General features: G+C 36.1%; 2 protein-coding genes across 2 annotated transcripts in view; one reads left to right on the forward strand and one right to left on the reverse strand.

Annotated features, from left to right (window-relative positions):
- The window catches only part of FBXL13 (F-box and leucine rich repeat protein 13), a 185033-nt gene that overhangs the window by 16588 nt on the left and 140461 nt on the right, over positions 1-27984 (reverse strand). The window contains 4 exon segments of the mRNA XM_060157227.1: positions 4685-4722; positions 4725-4765; positions 23436-23561; positions 24531-24650. Coding sequence (XP_060013210.1) covers positions 4685-4722; positions 4725-4765; positions 23436-23561; positions 24531-24650 — 325 coding nt within the window.
- Positions 1-27984, forward strand: part of LRRC17 (leucine rich repeat containing 17) — a 168502-nt gene that overhangs the window by 7119 nt on the left and 133399 nt on the right. The gene's annotated exons all lie outside the window — the stretch shown is intronic.

The raw sequence follows: 27984 nt of genomic DNA on the forward strand, positions 1-27984 counted from the left end.
TCAGCCATAAAAAGAAATGAAATTGAGTTATTTGTAGTGAGGTGGATGGACCTAGATTCTGTCATACAGAGTGAAGTAAGTCTGAAAGAGAGAAACAAATATCATATGCTAACACATATATATGGAATCTAAAAAGAAAAAAAAATGATTCTGAAGAACCTAGGGGCAGGACAGGAATAAAGACGCAGACGTAGAGGATGGACTTGAGGACAAGCGGAGGAGGAAGTGTAAGATGGGACGAAGTGAGAGAGTAGCACGGACATATAAACATTGCCCGGTGTAAAATAGGTAGCTATTGGGAAGCAGCTACATAGCACAGGGAGATCAGCTCGGTGCTTTGTGACCACCTAGAGTGGTGGCATAGGGAGGGTGGGAAGGAGATGCAAGAGGGAGGGATTATGAGAATATATGTATATGTATAACTTATTCACTTTGTTATACAGCAGAAACTAACACAACATTGTAAAGCAGTTATACCCCAATAAGGATGTTAAAAGAAAAAAAGAAAAGAAAAAGGATGTATATATAAATTTATCACTGTCATTTTGCTGTGAAACAGAAATTCATACAACATTATAATTCAACTGTACTTCAATAAAATTTTTTTGTTTGTAAAAAAAAAAGTTATTGCTTCTAAGAGCATATTCTGAATTTCCTTACCGTAGGAGAAAGAGCCTTGTAAATGTAAATATCTATGTAAATGTACATAGATATTTAATTTTTAAAGTTAAAGTATAAAGAAAAAGGTAATTCTTTAACAAACTAATTTTATTTGTCTTGAATATTGACCATCATTTATTTGGTGTTAGCCCAGAAATAAATAATCTTATAACATCTCTATACACAATTTGGGCATAATAAACATCCACACACATTGACATATTCATGTAGTCTAACAACCACTAAGATGTGTACATATATTTAATTTAGCACACACATGTGCTAGACAGTTAGGTATATACTTACATGTATTTACATGTAAATATATGTAATCTAACATGCTAAAACTTGTAAATATTTAATTTGTACACATACACTACACATAGGTATACATTTACATACATACTTACATGTAAACACACAGAGGCATGTTTTCAGTGCATACATACATGTAAGTCCTTGTGGTGAGACATAACTAAACCTGATTTTCTCCTCTTTAGTGCTGTTTCTTAATCAACTGCCTCAACATATGAAAACTGAAATAATAAATAATTTTGGTCAATCTCCAAGGTTTTCACTCTCAAATAACCTGCATAAAGAAAAATATGCACAATCATATGTATGGATATTGCATTAATGTATTTATAGCATACTTCATTCCCCAAAAAAGGGAATGAGAAATAAAAACTAGATTAAGGGAATGTAAAAAGCAACTGGAGTAAATAATTTTATTTATTCCTTTGGTTCTATCCAAACAGCTTAATAAGACAGAGCTTCCAATTTATTTGTATTATAACATCCCAGTTAGACCAATTTTTTGCCAAACTTGACAGTCTGTTATTTAAATTTGCAAAATGCTCAAGGAAAAGTTTTCTTAAGAAATGCTCAATTATGACTGTATCAAACATTGCTTCCAAAATAAATGTGTCTTTCAAGAGCACCAAATAATTTTAGTTTAACATGATCGTTGAATGTCTAAAGTTCTCAGAACAAAACTAAAGTTGGGGAAAGTAATTAAAACCAGATTCTAAAAAGTCAATACATCTGAGGCTCCAGACACTCAAACTGCATGTGCTGTGGTTTCCAGTAAAACAAAAATGAGGTAATTTTTTATTCCTGTAATGTTCATGATTTGTGCAAAACCAAATCAGGGTAAAAATGCTCATCTCCTCCTTTTTCTCATTAAATCATGATGTAGTTTTCAATGTTTTAAGCTAAAAAGAAAATCTCCTATAGTTACCTTCTAAAGTAATAAGAAAAAATTTCCTGATAAATTTAGGATAACCTAAACATCTCAGTTTAACCACCTTAGTTTATTCTCTTCCCCCTCTCTTGTAAATCCAGATAAGGAATTGTGAAATTGGCTCATGTGTCACTTTCTCCTCCCCCTTCTTTGTTTCATCTCTTTTGGAACTTAATAATTGGGCTGGAGGAGGGAAGGAGGAGAAGGATTACCACATGCCCAGAAGTGTGAACCTTGGATCCTTGGAAGAGGTAAAAGGAGGTTAAATGCCACAACACTCGAGTGCGCGCGCGCGCGCGCGCACACACACACACACACACACACACACACACACACACACACACACACACACACACACACACACACACACACACACACACACACACACACACACACACACACACACACACTCCAAAAGCAGGGAGGAGAAAAAGAGGGATGATGAGAAAGAGAAAAAATTTTTTTCATGAACTTGAATAGAACAGCTGATCTTATGCAACTAATAATTAAATAATTCTGTATTTCCATGTGCTTGTATTCCCCCTGTTTTATTTTCTTTTAGGTCACTGAAAATCAATACATACCAATTTTTAAAAGGTTCCATTTTTTAGAGCTAGGCCAAACTCAGCTGTATGATCATATAGTTAGCATATGGGTAAACGCTTTCATCTAAGATCTCAGAGCACCTAAAACTAGTATGATTTTTCAGGCTCCAAAGAATGAAAATAAAAAGGCCTGGAACCTGTAGACTCAAAGATAAATGGCAGAAAGCAGTGGCTTTCTGATATGTAGCCTCAGACTTTGGTCAGCCCTCTGTCTCATCCAAAGAAGCATTTTAAAATTAATAAGTGATGGATATTAAGAGGCCATGTATGTCATCACCATGGTAGGTTTCAATACTTCTGAATGATTTATAGTTGTTGATCAAATGTGACTGATCACCATATAAGAAATATAACCCAGTATTAGAAATGTTAACACTTAACCGTTTTATTTTAATAAACTTTATTCTATCACTTTGTCAAAGACCTTTTGAAAGCCCGACTAGATCATATTCATGGATAAAGTTTTATGTAAATGTATGTTTAATCCTTAAATGAACTGCAGTAGGTAAACCATGGTTTAGCCTTACAGGAACCTCTTGGCTTTTTCTTCTAGTGGGTTACATGCATTATAACCCCTTTTGTTATTGTAGAGTTACAATCTTGTCTTATATGCAAGTTGTTAGCCCTCTCTGGGATCTTTGTTTTGAAAGTGTTTGTTCTTTTTAACTCTTTATACAATTGAATGTACTACTAGGTAGATTTCTTAGGAACCTGCTAGAACCTTTGGAACCAGGGTCTGAAACTGGGGGAAATTGACATTGCTTGACACTAATACCTCTAAAAGGAGACTCCCTAATGGTGTTACATTTTCCTCTTAAGTACCATTACATTGTCCAGATGCAGTGAAATACAGCAAAAATCATTTGAAAACAATTTTTCCCACTGTCATGTTGCCAATCAACCATTTAGAACAGCAGTTCTCCACTTCTTCTCTTCGTTTCTGTAAAACTAGATGAGTCAGATTAGTTTGCTGAGATGGCATAGGACTTTGGACTAATCATTTAAGCACTCTGGGCCTTAGTTTCCTCCCTTGTAAAATTACAGAGTGGTTTAAATGGTTCTAAGATTCCTTGAGCTTCAGCTAGAACTCTATGCTAAAGTCTAGAGCACCGTTTGGCCTGTCCCTCTCTATAGCCCACCAGTTCATATAATATTTCAACACTCTCCTATTAGTAATGTTAGGACTTGCAAAATCCTTTTCAAATTCATGGAAGAGAGCTTAACTTCAAGTCTGCCATGCTCTGGTGGACTTTTCAGCCATCATCTGCAGTATCTTTCCATATGTGAGATAAATCCTTTTATCTCAATAAGCGTTTCTGTTTAAAAAATTTTTTTTCTGAGTTTAGCCCCAGATTTTCATAAATGCTTGGGGTTTTGAACTCTCAGGATACTTTAAATGGAGTTTCTGATGCATTTAACAGTTTCCGCATTCCTAGATTATTAGTTCCCTTTAAGAATGTTATCTTCCATTATTTTACTAATAAGTAACCAGATTTTGCCCTAGTTCAATACATGTGTGACATATGATTGCAACTTTTCTTCTTTTAACAGCAAATTGAGTTGCTTAATGTTGTGATAAACATTACATGTGGCTTACTCACAATAGCTACTTTATGACTTCCTATATATCGCTCAACACCAGGTCTAGGAAATGTACTTCTCATGAGTTCTTAAAGTACCATTTGAGCACATAATCATTTATCCTATCCAGTTACTTATCTCATGCTTTCTATCCTGGTAAACTATGCTACCAGCTATGTTTGAGTAACTTAAGTCCCTAATTGTTAAGTACCTGGTATAGGTTTTCAGAGTCCCCCAATTTTTATGGTTAGATGATATAACACAGATTATCTACAGAACACTTCCATTATATGAGACTTTTACCACATTGCAGTTCATCATTCTACAAGTAAAATGTCAACCTATCCCTAGTTATCCTGTAAGTCTGACATCTGGAAGGGAGAGAGTAGACAAGAAAAATGGGAAAGCAAACCTCTCAGTCACCTTGGGCTGTGGAGACCTGACTATTGGCAGATGTTAATCTTGGCTCAACCAGGATCACATATGTATTGTTACAGTTCCAATCCACTTTTTTCTGTGGTGACCTACAAAGATTATTTGATTTGTGCTTAATTTTCAATCTTAATTCTTTAACGAAGAACTGTAATTATCGTACCTGAATTCCAATATCAGTGATTTTATCACACTCAGATAAAGTTCCTTTAATTTTTTATGCCTGGAAAGTATCATCAAACCCAAAAAATGTTTAATATAAAGATTATTTGATGATTATAATTTAGTATGGAAGGTATATTTCCAATGAGATAACAATTATGCAAACTAAAAAAAATTTAGCTTCTGTCTTCTATTCCTTTACACTTAACAAATCATAAAATCACTTTGGTTAGACAGCATTGTTAAATAAAATTTTCAGGTTGTCTCTAATGTTTTACAAAAAGTGTTAGAAATCCCAGAGGCAGGAAACTTCTTATCTTGCCTTCTGTTTCCAGGTAAATGTTATACGAATCAATATAAAGAAACCTTAAAGACCCCTAAGCTTACAGCTTTGTTTTGAAGACACTTCATGTGGGTAATGAATCTATTTATCAATAAATTCTTTTTTATGCCTAGCCTAAACATCTGAAAACCTTTAGCTCATTTTATTATGTTTAACTGCTTGGAGGGAGAAGAAATATCTTTATATAAAGGCGTATAGACAGATAGTCATTCATCAATAGCTCACTTCTTTTTTCAGGCTAAAAGCTTTGCTTCTTTTTATTTAAAAAAATATAGATTGTACTTTTAGCCCTTCATTTTTTTATGTGTGGTTTTGCTGGCCCATTTCTCCGTACCCTCCTGCCCTAAACTGGCACAACATTCAGATTAGGAACTGACTAATGTGCATTATAGATGCCATCCTCCTGTGTTGCATTCAGGATCATATTACTTTTCTATTTCTGTTAGATATGCTTCCTAGACCATTTTCCTCATTCTATGGTCCCAGAGCTGGCTGGCAGGGAAAATGCCAGAAATGGTATATGATTTGTCCTTTTTACATTTTATTTGCAGGACTGGTTTACATTTTATTGATCGTAAAAACCACATTTGGATTGTAATTGAAAATGGGTCCTGCAAATATTATATCCCGCTTTTTTCACTGATGTACATATTAGGCCCTTTCATTTTTCAAGAACAAAAGCCAGATCAAGGAGAAAAGTGCTTGAAGTTCTGCTTCATTGAAGTCACTGTTTAAATTGCAATTTCTAATCTCATTTAACAGTCCTGTATACCACACAAAAATAAAATCACTCCATTTATACTTTTAATTTTATTGCAAATGTGGATTCTTTTGCTAGGAGCACATTATGTTTTCTGTCTCCTTATTTCAAAACAAAGAATGGGCAGACCCTGTGAAGCCATCACACGTGGTCTGGGTTCCAGATGTGGATGCTGTTTTATTCATGTTAGAAGAATTGGAGTTTAGATACTACCCCAACAGAAACTAAATGGTTTGAACAAAAATATCAAGTAAGAGATGCAAAGTTTTTCTCTTTGCCCTGTACTTGATAATAGCTAAATATGTTTTATTATTCGATGTGGAATTTGTCTTATGAAACTATCTCTGAATAGTTTCTCTGAAGTTTTCACTTTTTTTTTATGTCTATGTAGCCATGTTAGAATTTTTTAAAGATGAGCTGTAATGAAGTATACTTGTTAAGTATGACATTTAACAGACTATAATATCTTTACCATTTTGTTCAAAATTATTTTAAAATATTAATTAGTATTAAAATGGAGTGCCACATTTCGTCACTATGGTTATTCATTAAAATGTATGGCCTCAAAATTTAATTAATTAAATATCATTAGCCATTAAGTAAATACAAATCAAAACCACAGTGAGATACTAAATACTACATACCTACTAGGATGGCTATAATTAAAAGGACAGATAATAAGATGCCTTGGCATTGTGAAGCTTATAAATGCTCCAAATTAGAAGGTGAAGCAAGTGATGGTTCCAGCATTTTACAGTCTTTCTTTATACCTTAGAAAGTCTTAAATCTCAAGTCTAGGTAAAATTCATTCATTCTTAATTCATCATTCGATAAATATTTATTTAGCATGTATTATATTGTTCAGGCTCTGGGATAGAAGCTGGGAGTATAAAGGTCAATGAGGTGCAGTGTTTACTGTCAAGGATCCCATAGTCTGGCATTAAAGACAGACATGTACACTAGATCATTACAACCCTGTGGAAGGTAAATACTGTGCACAGTGGTCGAACCAAAGAGGAAAGATGAGGGCACTACTTTGGATTAGAGAAGACTGCATGGAGGAGAGTCATGAGTGGGGAAGTGTAAATTGCCAAGAAAGCTACAAAGGGAAGGACATTCCAGGCTGAAGGAACAGAATGTGCAAAAGCATTGAGGTATGAAATAGTATGGCATGTATATGGAACTATATAGCATGGCATGATTAGATTTACATGGATTTTTAAAATATCTGAAAAGCTGATCTAAGAATTTCTGTTAAGGAATAAACTGCAGGGTTTTGTTTTTGTTTTGTTTAATACCTTGTTAAGTGCTTGGGGGGGAAAGTCCTGGGGGTTGGCTGTGCCAAGCTTTTACTTCTGGGAGGGATAAAAAGAGGAAGGTGGGAGGACAAGACTAAGAAAGAAGCAAAGAGGAGCCAACCAGATGGAGTGACTGGGCCTCAGTGAGGCAAAGAGCAGGTGGGTACTTAAATTTTCAGGGAAGTTGTAGCATCATGAAAATGTAAATCCTCCTTCATCTCCCTCAAAAGTCAGCCAAACTCACGAATGCTTTGCAGGAAAGGTTCTGGTTTATTTTCCCAAAATTTAGAAGGGGCTAAATTTTGTAATCAGGTAAAATGCAAAGGAAAGCAGATGGTGTGGTAGCCTGGAGAAGTCATTAGCATTACAGGTTGTATGAGAATGCGAAGCCTTAGGAATTCATAGGAATCCTGGGGAGCGCTTTGCTCCTTCATAGGCCATGGAATTGAGAGACCTGGATCTTAGGGGTCCAGGCGTCCCTAGTGAAAAATTGGCTTATATTGTAGCTCTGGTCCATTGAAGGGAGTGTCAAGACTTAAGACTCAAAAGGAAGCAGGCACCAAGCCATGAGAGCCTCGTACGTTATTCTGGAATGTGGATTTTATCCTATGCAACATTGTTAAACAAAACTTTCCCTCTTTAGGGAATAAGTGACAATAATGCAAAAAGAATGAGGATGTGTTTCAAAAGAGGTATAGAGATCACAGGGCAGGGGGTGATTGCTTTTAGTTGGAAGGAATAGGTGACAGTCTAGAAGAGACTTTCACAGAGGAAGAAGAATCTGAATTAAGCCTTAAAGTCTGGGTAAGATTTTGACAAAGGAATAGGAACAGTGTTTCAGACTGAGGAAGCAGCATGAACAAAGGCTTCATTTGGAAAGTGTGAGTTGTTTGGAAAATAGTTCAGATTGGGGTCACTGGGAGTAGTGGGTGGGAACACTACATTGCTACCAGGAACAGATAGATGTACACCAGATAGTTGGGAGCAAACAAATCCTTTGAAAACTATTCTTTTTTCCCCCCCAATTTTACATCTGGAATTGCTTAGCTGATATAGATAGACATCAGCAATGAACGAGTTACCAAATGTTGGAATGGTATGTGTGTCTGTGTGTACTTACTATATGACTGAGTCATACTACTCCAGGCTTAGAATATCACCAACATAAACATAAAACATACTTCCCCCAACTCTTTATTTTGAAAATATTCAAATCTACAGCCAGGTTCAAAGAATGGTATAATGAACACTTATATATCCTTTACCTAAATTCACCAGTTATAAATACTTTGCCACATTTTGCTTAATTGCTGTTATAGTTTTACTGATATTTATGTGTGAATATAGTTTTATATGTATATATAATATATATATTTTAAATTCATATGTGTAGTGTGAACCATTTGAAAATAAGTTTCAGCTATCTTGATGCTTTACCTCTGAATATTCTATATGCATCTTCCTAGGAATAAGGACATTTTCCTATGTAACTATATAGGATTATGTATATATAATATGATACTGAAGATTAACAGTACTACCATACTATATAATATAGAGTCAATATTCAGATTTGCTTTTTATCCAGTCCTCAGAGTTCACACGTTGCATTTGGTTGCATGTCTCTTTAGCCTTTTTTTTTTTCTTTAAGTGTTGTCTTTCAAGATCCCAGGCCAGCCATTACGTAAAATGTCCCACATTCTGGATTTGTCTGACTGTTCCTTATGATTAGATTCTAGGTAAACATTTTCTGTAAAACTACTACCTAGGTGCAGTTTCATTAGAACTGTATTTTTTCTGTTTATTTAATAAATAATCCATGATGTGATCCTTTGAGACCACATGAATTCCCTGTTTCCCAACGTTTCAGTCAATGATTTGAGCATTAATTGATGATCCTTGCCTATATCAGTTATTTTGCTGAAAGTTGCAAAATGCTGAGTTTTCTGATTCTATCCTTCCTTCTAAATATAGAATCTGTTATTTATTTAAACCTTTTTTTCCATCACTCTTTCCCTTATTTCCTGCTGAATAGTTTGAGAGGTACTTTGAACAAAAGATTATTTTAGGCATAACAACTAGCTGTCCCAGTTAATTTGTTGTGTTACCTATTAATCTTTTTTATTAAGATATAATTAACATATAACATTATATTAGTTTTAGGTGTACATATAGTGATTCAGTATTTGTATATATCGTGAAATGACCATCACAATAAGTCTGTTTAACATCTGTCACCATATATAGTTACAATTTTTTTTCTTGTGATGAGACCTTCTAAGATCTCCCTTAGCAATTTTCAGATATACAATACATTATTATTAACTGTAGTCACCATGCTGTACTTTACACCCCATGACTTATTTATTTTATAACTAGAAGTTTGTACCTTTTAGCCCCCTTCACCCATTTTGCCCACACCCCCCAACCCCACCTCCACTGGTTACCAATCTCTTCTCTGTGTCTATGAGGTTTTTATTTGTTTTTTTTTAGATTCCACATATAAATGAGATCATACAGTATTTATCCCTCTGTGTCTGACTTTTTTCACTTGGCATTGTGCCCTCAAGGTTCATCCATGTTGTCACAAATGGCAAGATTTCCTTCTTTTTTATGGCTAAATATATATATATACACCACATTTTCTTTATCCAGTCATCCATCAATGGACACTTTGGTTGTTCCCATGTCTTGGCTATTGTAAATAATGCTGCAGTGAACAGGGGGGTTATATATATCTTTCTAAATTAATGTTTTCATTTCCTTTGGAAAAGCTAGATCATATGATAGTTCTATTTTTAATTTCTTGAGGAACCGTCATACTGTTTTCCATAGTGGCTACACCAATTTACATTCCTACCAACAGTGCACAAGCAGTCCCATTTCTCCACATTCTCACAAACACTTGTTATTTCTTATCTTTTTGGTAATAGCCATTCTAACAGGCAACAGTCTTTTAATTTTCCCAAACTCCTGTTAAGCGCATTTACAAAATGTAGTTACTGTTTTGCTTGGTGTAATTATGTTGTTTGTTGGCAAAAGATGACACACTGAGGAAAATAAAAACATCAGTATGTTGCCCTATTATAAGACTAAATATTTGGTCATAATTAAAAAACAAGTTTTATATATTGTTGCGGAAACCTTGTTAATCAGCTTCACAATCTGAAAGATTTAGTCTTTACAACTTGCACATGGCTTTTCTTCTGAGAGTCTGTGCTTAGAAAAAGTCTGGAAGATGGTCTAGGCATTATGGAATACTAACTTTAGAATAAAATACAATGTAGTTTATCTGATAGCCAGGAACCATCCTTGTTTATGGTATATTTCAGTTTGGAAACTGTCAGCACTTTAATACAGGCACACCAGAACAGTAAATAAGCATAAATAAATTTTATAATCTGTTCTGCGTATGATTAAAGAAAGTCTCTTGAAAAAATCTGTATAAAATTACGTAAGATTGCATAGTTTGTCCAACTTTTAATTCATTTTTTCTTGAATACTCTTTATAAGCAGTAGCTTGTAGGCTTTCAATATTAAAACACTGAAACAAACCTCTCTTCCGTAGTCATGACATAAGCCATTGTAAAGTATGGAGAAAATATGACAAATGATTAATAACTACATTATAAGGAGTTCATACAAATTGGCAGGAATATTGAGACCCCTCAATATATAAATGACTAAAGAATCTAAACAGAAAATTCACATAAAATACAATCACAAAGATAAACAAATATAGGGGGAAATTTCTCTGAGAAATCTATAAATATAATCTATACAATTTAGGATATTTGAATATAGGATGTTGGAAAATACATTCTATGAAATAAGATGGAATGAGGTACCCAGGAGTCTAGGATGACTGAGGACTTTGATGTAATTATTGGGGGTGTAGATCATGAGAAATCTAAAAAGAACAAAAGATCCCTAACAGCAAACATAAGAAGCCTCCTTTCTTGCTGCTTTTTTTTTTTTTTTGAGGGTAAAATGGGATATAAGTTAGTGTGATAGAGGGGATACAGTTAGAAGGTGTTGTTGAAAATCCTTTGCGTAAATTTTCTGCTTTCAGTAATGCTTAAATTGTAATATATGGAATGCCTATGATTCCTTGTCAAACATACTGAGAAACAAAACAAAACAAAAGGGAAGATTCTGAAGTCAAATGGGTGTCTGTCTTTTTTGTCAGCCAGGACCAAATGAGCTCTTAGTCAGGAGAGATGTGTCCTGGTACTGGATTGAAACATGTTGAAATGGAATTCAGCATCTTGTGTCCAAGTCCTAATCCTTTTCTTAGGATTCTTTTCCTGGTTAATGGTACCACCATGTCCACAGCTGACCAGATAAAAACCTGGATATTATCTGTGTCTACTCCTCTCCCCACTGCTCCCCATATCCAATCAATCACCAAGCCCGCCCTACCTATACTACCTCCTAAAAATCTCTTATGCATGCCTCATCTGCCACCATGATCAAAACCTCATTATTTCTAGTGTCATTGCAATACCTTTCCCATTCTTAAATAGATCCCCCTTACTGTTATGTCTGTGTACACAAATCTGTATGAGTCCTACTCAGAGTTCTTCAGTGGCTCCCATTGCATATAGCACAGTCTGAATCGCTTTGCGAGGCCATACACATTCTGCCCTCCTCCTCTTTCTCCATCCTCATCTCCTGCCACATCCTCCGTCTTCTCAGGCCATGCTATGCCAATGCAAAGTCACCTGTGGATCTCCCAACATATAACCCTCTGTCATGTCTCTATGCCTTCCCCCCTGCTTCTTCCTTCATTGAGAATGCCCTTCTCTTCTTTACCTCACAAACACCTACTGAAGCTCTTAGCTGCACCTCAAAAGCTGAAGAGCATCTCCTGACTCCTCCACAGAGACAACAGGGGCAAAAGCACTCACTTTCCAACTCATCCATGCTGCCAAGATGCAGTGCAGTGCACATATCTCCATAACAGCAAATATACCTCATTATGTCATAATTCCAATAAATTATTGCGAAGATGCATTGAATGTTTACCGTGTGCCACACACTTATGTTAAGCACTTTACAAATCCTCACAACACTATGAGGAAAGTAATATTATAATTACTGTTTTAAAGAGAGGGTAATGGAGGCACAGAGTAACTTGCCTGAACTCTCATAGTGTTGTGACACCAGTAAGGATGTGAAGCCACACTCTGAACTCATTCTTTTAGTAACTTTTAGCCATGTAATGTTGTTACTCTTGTTGTTGTTTTGCCACTAAGGTGTACCTTGAGACCAGGCTGTGTAAGTTTAATACTCCTATAACCTTGCATAGCGTTTGACACACAGTTGACAATGAATAAGTATTTGTGAATGAATGAGTAGTCTATTTATAAAATTATTTTTATGGACCCAGTTTTCCCTTATCTTGCTGGCATACTCTCAGAATTCTTGGATGAAATCTAGTTCCCTTTGTAATTGTGTGAATCAGTGTTAACATTTATATAATGTTTCTTTCTAAAAGATTCGCTGTGTTTGGTGTTGCCTACCACATTCTCTTAGGAGTAAAGAACAAAACTTTTATTGGAAATATGTTTTATCTCAATTAACACATCCTCTTTCTAAAATCATTGATAATGCTATCTTGTACAATGTCCATGAAAATGTATCTTAACCTCACAAGTGATCTTCCCCTTTATACTCTGGTTAGCAATTACAATTTTATAAAAATAATTTACCTTTTCTTCTTAATTATTTTTATTTATTTCTACTTACTTGATTATTAGTATGAATTTTGTATCATACTTCTTTTTGAAATGTGTCAACATTTCCACCCTAATTTACCAACCTACAAGTCTAAAGGAAAGCAGGCTTTGGTCAATACACAGAAATTGGTCCTCTATATGTTTATGGAGGGAAGGAAAATTAGCATCTCTGTTACCTGGAAATAGAAAAGTCACCTTGAGTCTACTTGCCTCCTACCTGATGGAGGTTGAGAGGAAAGTTATATCAACCAGATATTCTCCTTGAGGGAAAAGACAAGCTCAGGATGGTCACTTCTTTTTGCAATGATTTTAGTAGGCATTTTGCTGGAAACAGGAGAAAATTGACTGGAACTTCTATGAGGAAAACCACTGTTGCTAGTGATGGGACCAGCAGACTCATATAAGGCCACTGGCTGGGAAGAAGGGCCTGGAATGGACTAAGGAGAGGTCCAGCTTCATATGAAAAAGTTCAGTAGGGCAGACTTCTAATGTGTTTTTTGTTTTTAATCCAAGGCAAATCCATTTGTCTCTGAGTTATTCTGCTTTCTTTTAACTCCCATTCTTTCTATTTCTTAAATCTCAAGAGATTTCATGTGCTTCCTCCTTTAGGGGTTGTGCTGCACTAAACCTCAGGCTTTATTTGTATGTGTGTTCCATGCAGATGGGTGGTCTCTTGAAAGCATATCATCAGATTAAGACATGCAACTGTAAGCTCTCCCACTCCAGCTCAGATCATAGCTAAGAAAATGTGGAATTTTTAAAAGTCTAAGTGTTTGGTTTACAGGAAGGAAACGGTACCAGATCCATTCATTCCCTCACTCACTGACTCACTGATCAAATATTTTACACACCTCTATGTACTAAGCATAATGCTGGGCATCCCAAAGATAGGATGATCCAGCCTCTGCCCTCAAGAAACTTACAATTTGTAAGGAGATAGGCGTGGAAAAAAATATTAAAATATATCGAGCTGATTGCTTTATTGGAGGCATTATAAAGTACAGCGGAAGCACAAGGCAGGTAGATCCTAAGCCTGCCCAGGAATTCCAGAAGAGCTTCACACAGCTGAAACTTGAGGGATGAGCAAGAATTTACTAGGTGGACAAGAAGAAAGGCTGTTTCCGACAGAGAGATTAACTCACAGAAATGGGAAGGCAAGGAGAGCATGCCATGTTTGCGGAGCTGTAGGAGAGTCAGTTCTATGTCTCTGGAGCAAAGATGAAAGGTGGGAGTCATCTGGAAGTGAGGCTGCACAAGTAGGCAGGAACCACCTCAGGAAGAGCTTGGTCCTCCACAGTAGACTCTTTAGACTTTATGCTGAAAGCAACGTAGAGCTCCTGAAGAAGTCTGAGCAAGGAAGTGAAAGGCTCAGGTTTGCATGGTGCAAGATCACACCACAGCAGAGTGGAGAACAGATCTGAGGACAGTGATACTTAAGGCAAGAGAGGTTAGTAAGGAGAAATGGTGCCTGAACTATGGCAGTGGCAGCAGGGTTGGAGGGGAGGCAGGGGACAGATATAGGAGATATTGTTGAAGTTCTCACATTGGCTTATTTTTTTTGGCTAGAAATATCTGAAACTAAATGACCTTATAACATATACAGTTAAAATTAAGATGGAAACCACACGCCAATATTCAATTAGGAATACTGGTTTTTTTGTTTGTTTTGCAGTTCAATTTGAAAATAATTAGGGTGCTACCCAAATGAGGCCATCTAAAAGCATAACACCCCTCTAGGGGACTATACTGTAATGTGGCAGAGATAAGATACAATATATTAGGAACTAAAGAACATTTATTTAGAAAACCATCTAGAGTAATTAATCTCACCATGTGATTTATGTTTTCTTAAAGAGAGAATGCATCAATAAAATAAAACCTATTGATATTGCCTTGAAATGACGTAGGTTGAGAGTGTGAATTTTTTTTGAATTTTATTTTATTTTTTTATACAGCAGTTTCTTATTAGTTATCCATTTAATATATATTATCGTATATATGTCAATCCCAATCTCCCAATTCATCACACCACCACCACCATCACCCCCCGCCACTTTCCCCCCTTGGTGTCCATACGTTTGTTCTCTATATCTGTGTCTCAATTTCTGCCCTGCAAACCGGTTCATCTGTACCATTTTTCTAGGTTCCACATGTATGTGTTAATATACGATATTTGCTTTGCTCTTTCTGACTTACTTCACTCTATATTAGAGTCTCTAGATCCATCCACGTCTCTACAAATGACTCAATTTCGTTCCTTCTTATGGCTGAGTAATATTCCATTGTATATATGTACCACATCTTCTTTATCCATTTGTCTGTCAATGGGCATTTAGGTTGCTTCCATGACCTGGCTATTGTAAATAGTGCTGCAATGAACATTGGGGTGCATGTGTATTTTTGAATTGTGGTTTTCTCTGGGTATATGCCCAGTAGTGGGATTGCTGGGTCATATGGTCATTTTATTTTTAGTTTTTTAATGAACCTCCATACTGTTCTCCATAGTGGCTGTATCAATTTACATTCCCACCAACAGTGCAAGAGAGTTCCCTTTTCTCCACAGCCTCTCCAGCATTTGTTGTTTGTAGATTTTCTGATGATGCCCATTCTAACTGGTGTGAGGTGATACCTCATTGTAGTTTTGATTTGCATTTCTCTAATAATTAGTCATGTTGAGCAGCTTTTTATGTGCCTCTTGGCCATCTGTATATCTTCTTTGGAGAAATGTCTATTTAGGCCTTCTTCCCATTTTTGGATTGGGTTGTTGGTTTTTTTAATATTGAGCTGCATGAGCTGTTTATATATTTTGGAGATTAATCCTTTGTCCATTGATTCGTTTGCAAATATTTTCTCCCATTCTGAGGGTTGTTTTTTCATCTTGTTTGTAGTTTCCTTTGCTGTGCAAAAGCTTTTAAGTTTCATTAGGTCCCATTTGTTTATTTTTGGTTTTATTTCCATTACTCTAGGAGGTGGATCAAAAAAGATCTTGGTGTGATTTATGTCAAAGAGTGTTCTTCCTATGTTTTCCTCTAAGAATTTTACAGTGTCGGTCTTATATATAGATCTCTAATCCATTTTGAGTTTATTTTTGTGTGTGGTGTTAGGGAGTATTCTAATTTCATTCTTTTACATGTAGCTGTCCAGTTTTCCCAGCACCACTTATTGAAGAGACTGTCTTTTCTCCATTGTATGACCTTGCCTCCTTTGTCAGAGATTAGTTGACCATAGGTGCGTGGGTTTATCTCTGGGCTTTCTATCCTGTTCCATTGATCTATGTTTCTGTTTTTGTGCCAGTACCATATTGTCTTGATTACTGTAGCTTTGTAGTATTCTATGAAGTCAGGGAGTCTGATTCCTCCAGCTCCGTTTCATTCCCTCAAGACTGCTTTGGCTATTTGGGGTCTTTTGTGTCTCCATACAAATTTTAAGATTTTTTGTTCTAGTTCTGTAAAAAATGCCATTGGTAACTTGATAGGGATTGCATTGAATCTGTAGATTGCTTTGGGTAGTATAGTCATTTTCAAAATATTGACTCTTCCAATCCAAGAACATGGTATATCTCTCCATCTGTTTGTAGCATCTTTAATTTCTTTCATCAGTGTCTTATAGTTTTCTGCATACAGGTCTTTTGTCTCCTTAGGTAGGTTTATTCCTCGGTATTTTGTTCTTTTTGTTGCAGTGGTAAATGGGAGTGTTTCCTTAATTTCTCTTTCATATTTTGTACCATTAGTGCATAGGAATTCAAGAGATTTCTGTGCATTAATTTTGTATCCTGCAACTTTACCAAATTCATTGATTAGCTCTAGTAGTTTTCTGGTGGCATCTTTAGGATTCTCTATGTATAGTATCATGTCATCTGCAAACAGTGACAGTTTTACTTCTTCTTTTCCCATTTGTATTCCTTTTATTTCTTTTTCTTCTCTGATTGCCATGACTAGGACTTACAAAACTATGTTGAATAACAGTGGTGAGAGTGGACATCCTTGTTTTGTTCCTGATCTTAGAGGAAATGCTTTCAGTTTTTCCCCATTGAGAATGATGTTTGCTGTGGGTTTGTTGTATATGGCCTTTATTATGTTGAGGTAAGTTCCCTCAGTGCCCACTTTCTGAAGAGTTTTTATCATAAATGGGTGTTGAATTTTGTCAGAAGCTTTTTCTGCTTCTATTGAGATGATCATCTGGTTTTTATTCTTCAATTTGTTAATGTGGTGTATCACATTGATTGATTTGCGTATATTGAAGAATCCTTGCATCCCTGGGATAAATCCCACTTGATCATGGTGTATAATCCTTTTAATGTGTTGCTGGATCCTGTTTGCTAGTATTTTGTTGAGGATTTTTGCATCTATATTCACCAGTGATATTGGTCTGTAATTTTCTTTTTTTGTAGTATCTTTGTCTGGCTTTGGTATCAGGGTGATGGTGGCCTCATAGAACGAGTTTGGGAGTGTTCCTTCTTCTGCGATTTTTTGGAAGAGTTTGAGAAGGGTGGGTGTTAGCTCTTCTCTAAATGTTTGATAGAATTCACCTGTGAAGCCATCTGGTCCTGGACTTTTGTTTGTTGGAAGATTTTTAATCACAGTTTCAATTTCATTACTTGTGATTGGCCTGTTCATATTTTCTATTTCTTCCTGGTTCAGTCTTGGAAGGTTATAACTTTCTAAGAATTTGTTCATTTCTTTCAGGTTGTCCATTTTACTGGCATAGAGTTGCTTGTAGTAGTCTCTTAGGATGCTTTGTATTTCTGTGGTGTCTGTTGTAACTTCTTTTTCATTTCTAATTTTATTGATTTGAGTCCTCTCCCTCGTTTTCTTGATGAGTCTGGCTAATGGTTTATCAATTTTGTTTACCTTCTCAAAGAACCAGCTTTTAGTTTTATTGATCTTTGCTCTTGTTTTCTTTTTTCTATTTCATTTATTTATGCTCTGATCTTTATGATTTCTTTCCTTCTGCTAACTTTGGGTTTTGTTTGTTCCTCTTTCTCTAGTTCCTTTAGTGTAAGGTTAGATTGTTTATTTGAGATGTTTGTTGTTTCTTGAGGTAGGCTTGTATTGCTATAAACTTCCCTCTTACAACTGCTTTTGCTGCATCCCATAGGTTTTGGATCATCATGTTTTCACTGTCACTTGTCTCTAGGTATTTTTTGATTTTCTCCTTGATTTCTTCAGTGATCTCTTGGTTACTTAGTAATGTGCTGTTTAGCCTCCATGTGTTTATGTTTTTTACGTTTTTTTCCCTGTAATTGATTTCTAATCTCATAGTGTTGTGGTCAGAAAAGATGCTTGATATGATTTCAGTTTTCTTAAATTTACTGAGGCTTGATTTGTGACCCAAGATGTGATCTTTCTTGGAGAATGTTCCATGTGCACTTGGGAAGAAAGTGTAATCTGCTCTTTTGGGATGGAATGTCCTATAAATATCAATTAAATCTATCTGGTCTATTGTGTCATTTAAAGCTTGTGTTTCCTTATTAATTTTCTGTTTGGACAATCTGTCCATTGGTGTAAGTGAGGTGTTAAAGTCCCCCACTATTATTGTGTTACTGTCAATTTCCTCTTTTATAGCTGTTAGCAGTTGCCTTATGTATTGAGGTGCTCCTATGTTGGGTGCATATATATTTATAATTGTTATATCTCTTCTTGGATTGATCCCTTGATCATTATGTAGTGTCCTTCCTTGTCTCTTGTAACATGCTTTATTTTAAAGTCTATTTTTTCTGATACGAGTATTGCTACTCCAGCTTTCCTTTGATTTCCATTTGCATGAAATATCTTTTTCCATCCCCTCATTTTCAATCTGTATATGTCCCTAGGTCTGAAGTGGGTCTCTTGTAGACAGCATATGTATGAGTCTTGTTTTTGTATCCATTCAGCGAGCCTGTGTCTTTTGGTTGGAGCATTTAATCCATTTACATTTAAGGTAGTTATCGATATGTATATTTCTATTCCCATTTTCTTAATTGTTTTGGGTTTTTTATTGTAGGTCTTTTCCTTCTCTTGTGTTTCCTGCCTACAGAAGTTCGTTTAGCATTTGTTGTAGAGCTGGTTTGGTGGTGCTGAATTCTCTTAGCTTTTGCTTGCCTGTAAAGCTTTTGACTTCTCCATCGAATCTGAATGAGATCCTTGCTGGGTAGAGTAATCTTGGTTGTAGCTTCTTCCCTTTCATCACTTTAAATATGTCATGCCACTCCTTTCTGGCTTGTAGAGTTTCTGGTGAGAAATCAGCTGTTAATGTTATGGGAGTTCTCTTGTATGTTATTTGTCATTTTTCCCTTGCTGCTTTCAGTAATTTTTCTTTGTCTTTAATTTTTGCCAAATTGATTACTGTGTGTCTAGACGTGTTTCTCCTTGGGTTTATCCTGCCTCGGACTCTCTGTGCTTCCTGGACTTGGATGGCTTTTTCCTTTCCCTGTTAGGGAAGTTTTTGACTTCCCTAACATGGGAAATATTTTCTCGGGTCTTTCTCTCTCTCTTCTCCTTCTGGGACGCATATAATGCGAATGTTGTTGCATTTAATGTTGTCCCAGTGGTCTCTTAGGCTATCTTCATTTCTTTTCATTCTTTTTTCTTTATTCTGTTCTGCAGCAGTGAATTCCACCATTCTGTCTTCCAGGTCACTTATCCATTCTTCTGCCTCAGTTATTCTGCTACTAATTCTTTCTAGTGTATTTTTCATTTCCGTTATTGTATTGTTCATCTCTGTTTGTTTTTTCTTTAAATCCTCGAGGTGTTTTTTCTTTAATTCTAGGTCTTTGTTAAACATTTCTTGTATCTTCTCGATCTTTGCCTCCATTCTTTTTCCGAGGTCCTGGATCATCTTCACTATCATTATTCTGAATTCTTTTTCTGGAAGGTTGCCTATCTCTACTTCATTTAGTTGTTTTTCTGGGGTTTTATCTTGTTCCTTCATCTGGTACATAGCCCTCTGCCTTTTCATCTTGTCTGTCTTTCTGTGAATGTGGTTTTTGTTCCATAGGCTGCAGGATTGTAATTCTTCTTGCTTCTGCCGTCTGCCCTCTCGTGGATGAGGCTATCTAAGAGGCTTGTGAGAGTGTGATTTTCTGATAATTACAGATAGCATGCCTAATGTTTAGTATCTATAAAATTACATCCAGAATATCTTAAAAGGCATTATCAGCCCATGTCAAGATTCTACAGCTATTGTCAGGAACATCAGGGATTACTTGCTTAGCATCTACCTACCCAAGCACAAGAGTGGGAGGAGGAGCATCCCAAGCAGAAAGTATAATATGTATAAAGATCCTGAGGTAGGAAAGAATTTGGCTTGTTTGAGGAGCTTGAAAGTGGCAGTGGGGCTGGAGGAAAGAGAATGAGAGGAGCAGGCACATGAAATGATATCAGAGGGGTTGGCAGGCATCTGTTTAATTAATGGTAAATGTTCTTTCAAATTTTGGTCTTTCTCCGATTTTATTTTTGTTTTATTAGACGTTGTTGGTTATTCCCTCAACATTCCACACATGACTACACTCATCTGATTCTCTTACGATATTTTTCATCTTCTCTCTTTAGTATCCTTCATGGATTTATCTTCTTCCCATTCTTTAAATATTGGTGTTCTGTTGTGTTCTTCCTGGGTACACATCTCTCCTTACTCCCTACACTGTCTCTCCGGATCTTGGCCACATTCACACCTCCATGCTGATGACTCCTAAATCTGAGTCTTCCTTCAGGATCTCTCTCCCAAGCCTTTGGCCTGAATATCCCACACACTCTGACTCAGTCTGATAAAACTGACATCACCTTTCCCTCAAAACCTGTTACTTTTCCTACATTACCTAAGTTTCTTTCAGGTAGGACTTCCATCCGCCCAAAGCCAGATTTTGGAATCATTCTTATCCTCCCCCTCACCCCCAGGCTCTTATCTTCCACATCTAATCAGTCATCAAGTTCTTTGAATTTTACCTCCTAAGTAGTCTTGAATATGTTCTTTCCATACTACTTCTGTCCTGTGACCTAGTTCAAGAACTCCTCATCTCTTTCTTTAACTACTGAAGTAACTCCCACTGGTCTCCCCTCCAGTCTGTCACCCAGAGAATAACCCAAATAATCTAAAATGGGAGGCTGACTCTGACTGTGGCTCCCCTTCTAGATGCTACTTCATCATCCACTGATTCAAATCCAGGCTCCTTGAGGATAACGTGATATTCCCTCAGTGACATCTCCTTTCACAGTATATTCTAGCAGTACTAAGCTACGTAAAGTTCCTTCAACTATATTCCTTCAATTATATTTTGATGTACTTTAAAATGTGCTTTGATCCTTCTTGTTACCCCGTGACCCTTCAGACAACAGCCGGGCCTTCTACTTATATGTGTCAGGGAAGGGTTTTTACAGAACAACACAGGAGAAAAACATCCTAGACTTGTAAGCTTTAAATTCTAAACCCTGAAAGACTTGGAACATGACATTTTTAAAAACCATGTAATCAGTTGGAACATTTCTTCCACCCTCAGATTAGACAAAGAATCTATGCCAAGAGAAGAAACTGGGAGCAAAGAAGAGAAGAGGGGAGAGGAGCAGAGGGGGAAGGAGAAGAGAAAGGAGAGAGGAGAAGAAGGGAGAGAGAAGCGGGGGAAGGAGGGGAGAGTGGAGGAAGAAGAGGGGCAGGGAGAGCAGGAGGGAAGCAAAAGAATGAGGTGCTGGGATACAGGGCCCTGTTCCAGACCTCCCTGGGCTCTATCTCCTGATAGGTTTGGGGGTGTAAGAGTACATGAGAACTCATTCTACCTTTCCCTGGTATGGCTGTGCAAAGCAACAAGGCAGGAGAGTTTTCCTACGCTCATCATTTTACCAGCTAAGATCTAATGAGGAAAATAAAAACAACTCTAATTTCAAACTGAGGAAATTTAATTGTGAAAGAGAATTGACGACATAGGTGTTAGAGAACTGAGAAGCCTAATGGAATAATGACAAAATCTAGAGATTTAGCAGCAGGAAACCACTACCACCCCTATGCTGGAAAGACAATGGGAAGCAATGGTGTTTATTAGAGCCCAGAGTCCAAGGTCAGGAGGGAAGCTAGAACCACAGCAGTTCTGACTGAAGGGAGTAGATCACAAAAGACATGCAGCTGATGATAATAATGAAAGGAAAGGCGGAGGAAAACCTGGCCTCTCCCTCCTTCTGACCCTCCCATTGTGCACAAATGCCTCACAAGCACCAAACCCAACTGGAATCTAACTGACATGAATCAGCCATTCTGCAGGAGAGTGAGAAGGGTGAGGCACGGGTCTGAGGGCAAATACACCCAGATGTAACAGCAGGAAAATGTCTGCAGGGGATGTCTGGGATTGTGGACCTAAGAAGGCCTCACAGAGTCCCCATGCCCCAGGATGACCCGGAGGGGCCCAGAGCAAGGGTCCCTATGACAAAGGAGCCTGAAGACTTGAAGGGGGGCTTGGAGCCAGGAAAGGGAAGACACATCAGGAATTTACCTGGAAGGAAACCAAATGGGCCCTCAGACATCTCACTGGATTCCACCTTGGACAAAAGACAGCATTGAGAAGACCAGGCTTGATTCCACCATGAGTTGACTACATGTAACTGCCCTGAGCTCCCACTCTCATACTACATTTAGACAACACTCCAGGGAAGGGAAGAGGAGACCACCTAGCAGAATGGAGGCTGAATTTAAATTCACTCTTAGATAAAGAAAGGAAAGAACCTGAACTAATGAACAGACATAGTTATTTAAAAGAGCCCAATGAATATGTAGGGAAGGATGGACATATAACACAGGTATCAGTAATGCAGTGAGAAACAGAAACAGGTCATGTTAAAGAATGCACTGTGGCTGGAGATGTACATAGAGAAGTTCCTGTACTTGCCTGTAAGGTAGGACTTTTCACAGAAGGCCTCAGAGACAGGTGATATTTGATGAGCTTGAGGGATGAATAGGGATTTAGCAAGCAGATGGGGGAGAGATCCTCACCTCTGTTGTCCTCTTCTATCCCTCCCAATGCTTTGATTTTTAAGAGAAGCCAGTACATTCCTTATCTAACTACAGTCCATTAAAGTCTTTCAGAAACATGACAGATCTCTGGGTTTATCTTCATTTTGATTAGTAAATGGGGCAGTGCTGGAATGATAGGATAGTGTGACCTGTGTTTCAACTCTGACGAGTAGCAACAGCAGCTTGCAAGAAATGAGTTTCTTAAAATGTATCCTCTTATAGATTTGTAGAGGCCATTTCTAGACTTCAGTTTTGAACTAAGGACTTGGATCTCAAGGCACTCAGGTAGTCTTATAGAATATACAATCCACAGGAAAAATATACCTAAGCCATCCAAAATATATCTCCACAATAACCAAATGTCTATAATTGAAACACATGTCAGATCTATCACATAAAACTCTGATCTGTCAGGACTTTCCTCAAAATACTGTGTTTTGCCAATTTTTAAAGAAGAAAAACAAGACCATTGATTTACAAATAACTTCATCCATCGCTATTCCAGAAACAATATTCCCAAACTTGCCCTTTATAATCCAATATTCTAAGAAATAAAAATAATTGTTCTCTCCATTGTTTACACAATGGAAAATGATTATATTACAGAAAGCAATAGAAGTCATTGAATTGTTTTTACCTCATTAGAGATGTCTATTCCAGAGAGATCTACTGATACCAAAGAAAAGATGTTTACAATAAATTCAACTCCTAGGTCAGTCAGATGTTCACAATTTCGTAAACTCAAGTAGTCTAAATTAGAGCAGCTGAAAGAAAGTAGCATGAAGAGTTCATTTTAGCTTTTAATCACACTCAGTAGAAATTTCTTCATATTAAAAACTACTTGGGGAAAGCAAATGCTATTGAAACAAGGATTTTCCTTTTCTTGTCATAAAAGTAAGCTTAAAAGTGTAAATAATTGCGACTTCCCTGGCCGTGCAGTGGTTAGGACTCCGCGCTTCCACTGCAGGGGGCGCGGGTTCGATCACTGGTCGGGAATTAAGATCCCACATGCTGTGGGCAGCACAGCCAAGGAAAAAAAAAAAGTAGAAATAATTGACATTACAAAGTTGAATGAAAGAGAGGTGGATTATTGTATAAAACATTCTGTGATTTCATTTCATATTGCAATTTCTATTAAGAAAAAATATATTACATGCATACAAAAACTATCATGTAAATACCACGATTGGGACCGCCTTCTTTTGCGGCTTTGGGATACACCAGAAATACATCTACACGTGGAGCAACTCCTAAATACCACGATGAATGACCACTAAAAGTGCAAAGTTAAATTTCTCACTTATCTTTACAAGTTTGTTACAAGAATTGTACTTAACCCCTTAGTGTACACAAGACCTTTTACAAGTAAACAGGATCAAGAATAAACCCACCAGCTAGAATATCCCTTGGGAAACACTGTAAAGGTTTACATAGAGATGATATCCTTGAAAAGTACAGAGAAGTCACCCAGGTATAGCTATTTATAACTTCATGAGTGATTTGATCTCAGACTTTCTGCAAGTTGAAATTTTATAAGAAACGTCTTAGATATAGTCAAAAGATTAATTCATTCCATGACTCCAATGTCTTATTTCGTTTCGCTGAATATTGGACCAGCTTCTGGGCATCCCTCATGTTTTCCAAATGGCTTCAAAAGTCTACCTCTGATCTGTCCTATTAACAAATATACAATTACTAATAACATGATGTAAAATATTATTGTTTTATCATACCGCTCTGATAGTTTTGCAATAGAGGCATCACCCAGGTGGATACAGTTACTTAAATTTAGCTCTCTTATCTTTGTGCTTGCAGGACCATCAGGAAACTGCTTTAGTCCCATGCCACCAATTCTGTAGGAAAGAGTAAGAAAAGCTCTACATGTGATTTTATGTATAAATATGTAGAATACTATTAAAATAAGTTACTATACCCAATACATTCCAAAATAGCAAGGTGATATCTATATCTGGTATTTTGCCAACATTTGTAAACCAAATTTGATTATATAGCTTTTATTTTAATAGAAAATATATAAATGATAGTAATGGGAGAAATATTACTAAAAATGGTATTCCTATTCATCTGTTCATTTAATTAGGTGGCCTAATTATTAATAAAACAGGTAGCCTATAAGGTTTCTTCCCTGGGGTTAAAATGTGATCATGTTAAACAGTGCCTGATGCAATCTCCTGCAAAAGAAAAAGACAAAAACTTAGGATAGGGAGAACCAAGCCTAACAGTCAAACTACTGTCAAAATCTTGGAGGAATTTCCACTAAGTACAGGTCAATTTAGCTGGACTGGAAACCTAATAAGTTACCTAAAGATCCTTTCTTTCTGAAGCAGAGAAAATCTGATGCTGTAAGATCTTGACCTCAGTCTTCCCATACTGTCCTTAATCATAGACACCTATGTATCAGTGCCATCCCTCCCACCCCTCCCATGTAAGTCCACATTTATAAATGATCCTCTAAATTATAAATAGTCAACCAGAAATAGATTTATAATAAGATGACAACAAAAACAAAGAAAATTGTGCAGTGGTATTAGGTAAAGGTAAATAAAATTAACACAGGGGTGATAATTTTACATAGAGTTAGAATACTATACTAGTAAAAATATTAAGCAAGACTAACAGGGTAATTTTACATTGATTAGGTATCACCCCAATGAAGATAATATGGTTGGGTATAGAATTGGGGGATCATATTCTTTACTGCCATGAAATTGCATACAGTGAAATGGTGTAATGATGTAACAATTAAAATATATATATATATGTGTGTGTGTGTGTGTGTGTGATAAAAAAAATCAGACTATCCATAGAAATTAACACAACATTGTAAATCAACTATACTTCAATAAAATTTTTTTTTTTTTTTTTTTTGCGGTACGCGGGCCTCTCACTGTTATGGCCTCTCCCATTGCGGAGCACAGGCTCCGGACACACAGGCTCAGCGGCCATGGCTCACGGGACTAGCCGCTCCGCGGCATGTGGGATCTTCCCGGACTGGGGCACAAACCCGTGTCCCCTGCATCGGCAGGCGGACTCTCAACCACTGCGCCACCAAGGAAGCCCAATAAAATAATTTTTTAGAAAAATCAGGGTGGTTAAGACTTCATGCTTCCAATGCAGGGGGCACTGGTTAGATCCCTGGTTGGGGAACTAAGATCCCACATGCTGTGCAGTGCAGCCAAAAAAAACCAACAACCCCCCCCAAAAAAAACCCTAAAAAATCAGACTGGCCTTGGATTTCTCCTCTGTAACAGAAATACCAAACATATAAATGTATATATATTATATAACAATATAAACAATATTAATAAAAAGATCAATTATAAATAATTTTCTGTTACAGAAGAGAAATCCAAGGCCAGTCTGGATTCTTTTTTTTTTTTATTTGGTAATTTTAGTCATGAACTTTTATGCAATGTATAATATAGCATAAATACAAAATGAAAGAAAAATAAAAATTCAAAAAGAACATAATTAAGATACAATTTTGTATTAGACTTAGCTTTTGACAAACAGAAAAGGGGCATAAAGTTTAAGTAATATAATTAATGTAATTTAAGTTCCATGGACTATTCATATATATTCAACATGATAAACAACATAACCGTCATCTTTTTCACCAGCATTACCCCTAAATAAAGATCCCAAAAGACAGAAGTTGTGCAGGCTGTATTTTTGTACCATGATGTCATAAAATGAAAAATTAGTAACAATGATAATTAGATATAAACTACATGGATATCTGAATACATTTTTAATAATTCTTGGGTAAAGAGAAAATCAGATAAGTATTATAAAACTATATATCTTTCCAAAATTTATATATTTAACATAATTTCAATTAATAGGATTTTTTCTGAAATATGACAAAATTATTCTAAAGTTCACTTGGAAGAATAAACTGGCAAAAATAATAACTTAAAAGAAGACTACTAATAAAGAGTCTCATTCTATTAGATATTAAAACATATTATAAAGCAGTAATAATAATAAAGGGTAACATTGCTTGAGTGCTTATTATGTGCCAGACACTATTCTAAGTACATTACATGAATTAACTTATTTGATCCTCACAACAATCCTGAGTATATACTCTTTATTTTCCCCATTTTACAGATAAAGTACTGTGCAAGATTAGACAGAAAACAGATAAATGAATGGAACAGAAAAGATAGCCTGGAAACAGACATTTATATACTAACACACACACACACACACACATATATACTGACATGTGTATGTGTATATATATGGATGTGTATATATAGATATATATATACATTTATATGATAATCCTGGAGGCATAAAAGTCAATAGAAAAGGACTTTTCAGGTAATGGTCCAAGTTAATGGGTTAATGCAGTTAATCCTAAACCTGGCTGTGCATCAGAAGCACCCATGTTGTTTTTTAAAAAATATATAAGCGAGTGTTCCATCCCTAGATATTCAGATTCAGTAGCTCTGGGGTAGGGCTTGGGCATATGTAGTTTTATTCAGCTCTTCAGGTGATTCTGCTGCCCTGGAATTTTCACTTTTAAATCATATATATTTTTGAAATTTATCTTTTTATTATTACTGATTCCTAATTTAACTGCATTGTAGTTAGAGAATATAGTTTGTTACCAATACTATGAAAGTTGTGGGAACTTGTTTTAAAACTTCATACATAGTCCATTTTTTGAAGGATTGATATGTGGTTGAGAAAAATGTATACTTTGACTCTCAAACTTCCTGTTTTAGGTGTATCTCTTATAGATGAATTTTTAAAATCTAATCTAAAACGCTGATATTAAACCTTCTCTGTCTTTTGTTATACTCTATCACATTTTTCTTTTTATTTTTTCACTCTGCTGTCATTTCTTCAGTTATCTTCCAGCTTTGTACTTCTCTTCTTCAGTGAGTTCTAATCTGCTGATTAGCAATTCATTTTCTTTATTTCAATAACTATATTTTTTATTTGTAAAAGTTAGTTTTTCAAGTAAATCTAGTTATTTTTATCACATTTTGTTGTCTGCTCATATTTCTGGTTCCATTATTTATTTCTTCAAATATTTCATATATAGTTACTTAATATTTTGTGATAATTCTAATATATGAATTATGGAAGTTCAAATTTATTTTGCTTCATGGTGACTCATATCTTTGTACATTTGATGGTCTTTAATTGCGA

The sequence above is a fragment of the Lagenorhynchus albirostris genome, chromosome 8 (assembly GCF_949774975.1).
Source record: "Lagenorhynchus albirostris chromosome 8, mLagAlb1.1, whole genome shotgun sequence".
In the NCBI taxonomy this organism is placed as follows: domain Eukaryota; kingdom Metazoa; phylum Chordata; class Mammalia; order Artiodactyla; family Delphinidae; genus Lagenorhynchus; species Lagenorhynchus albirostris.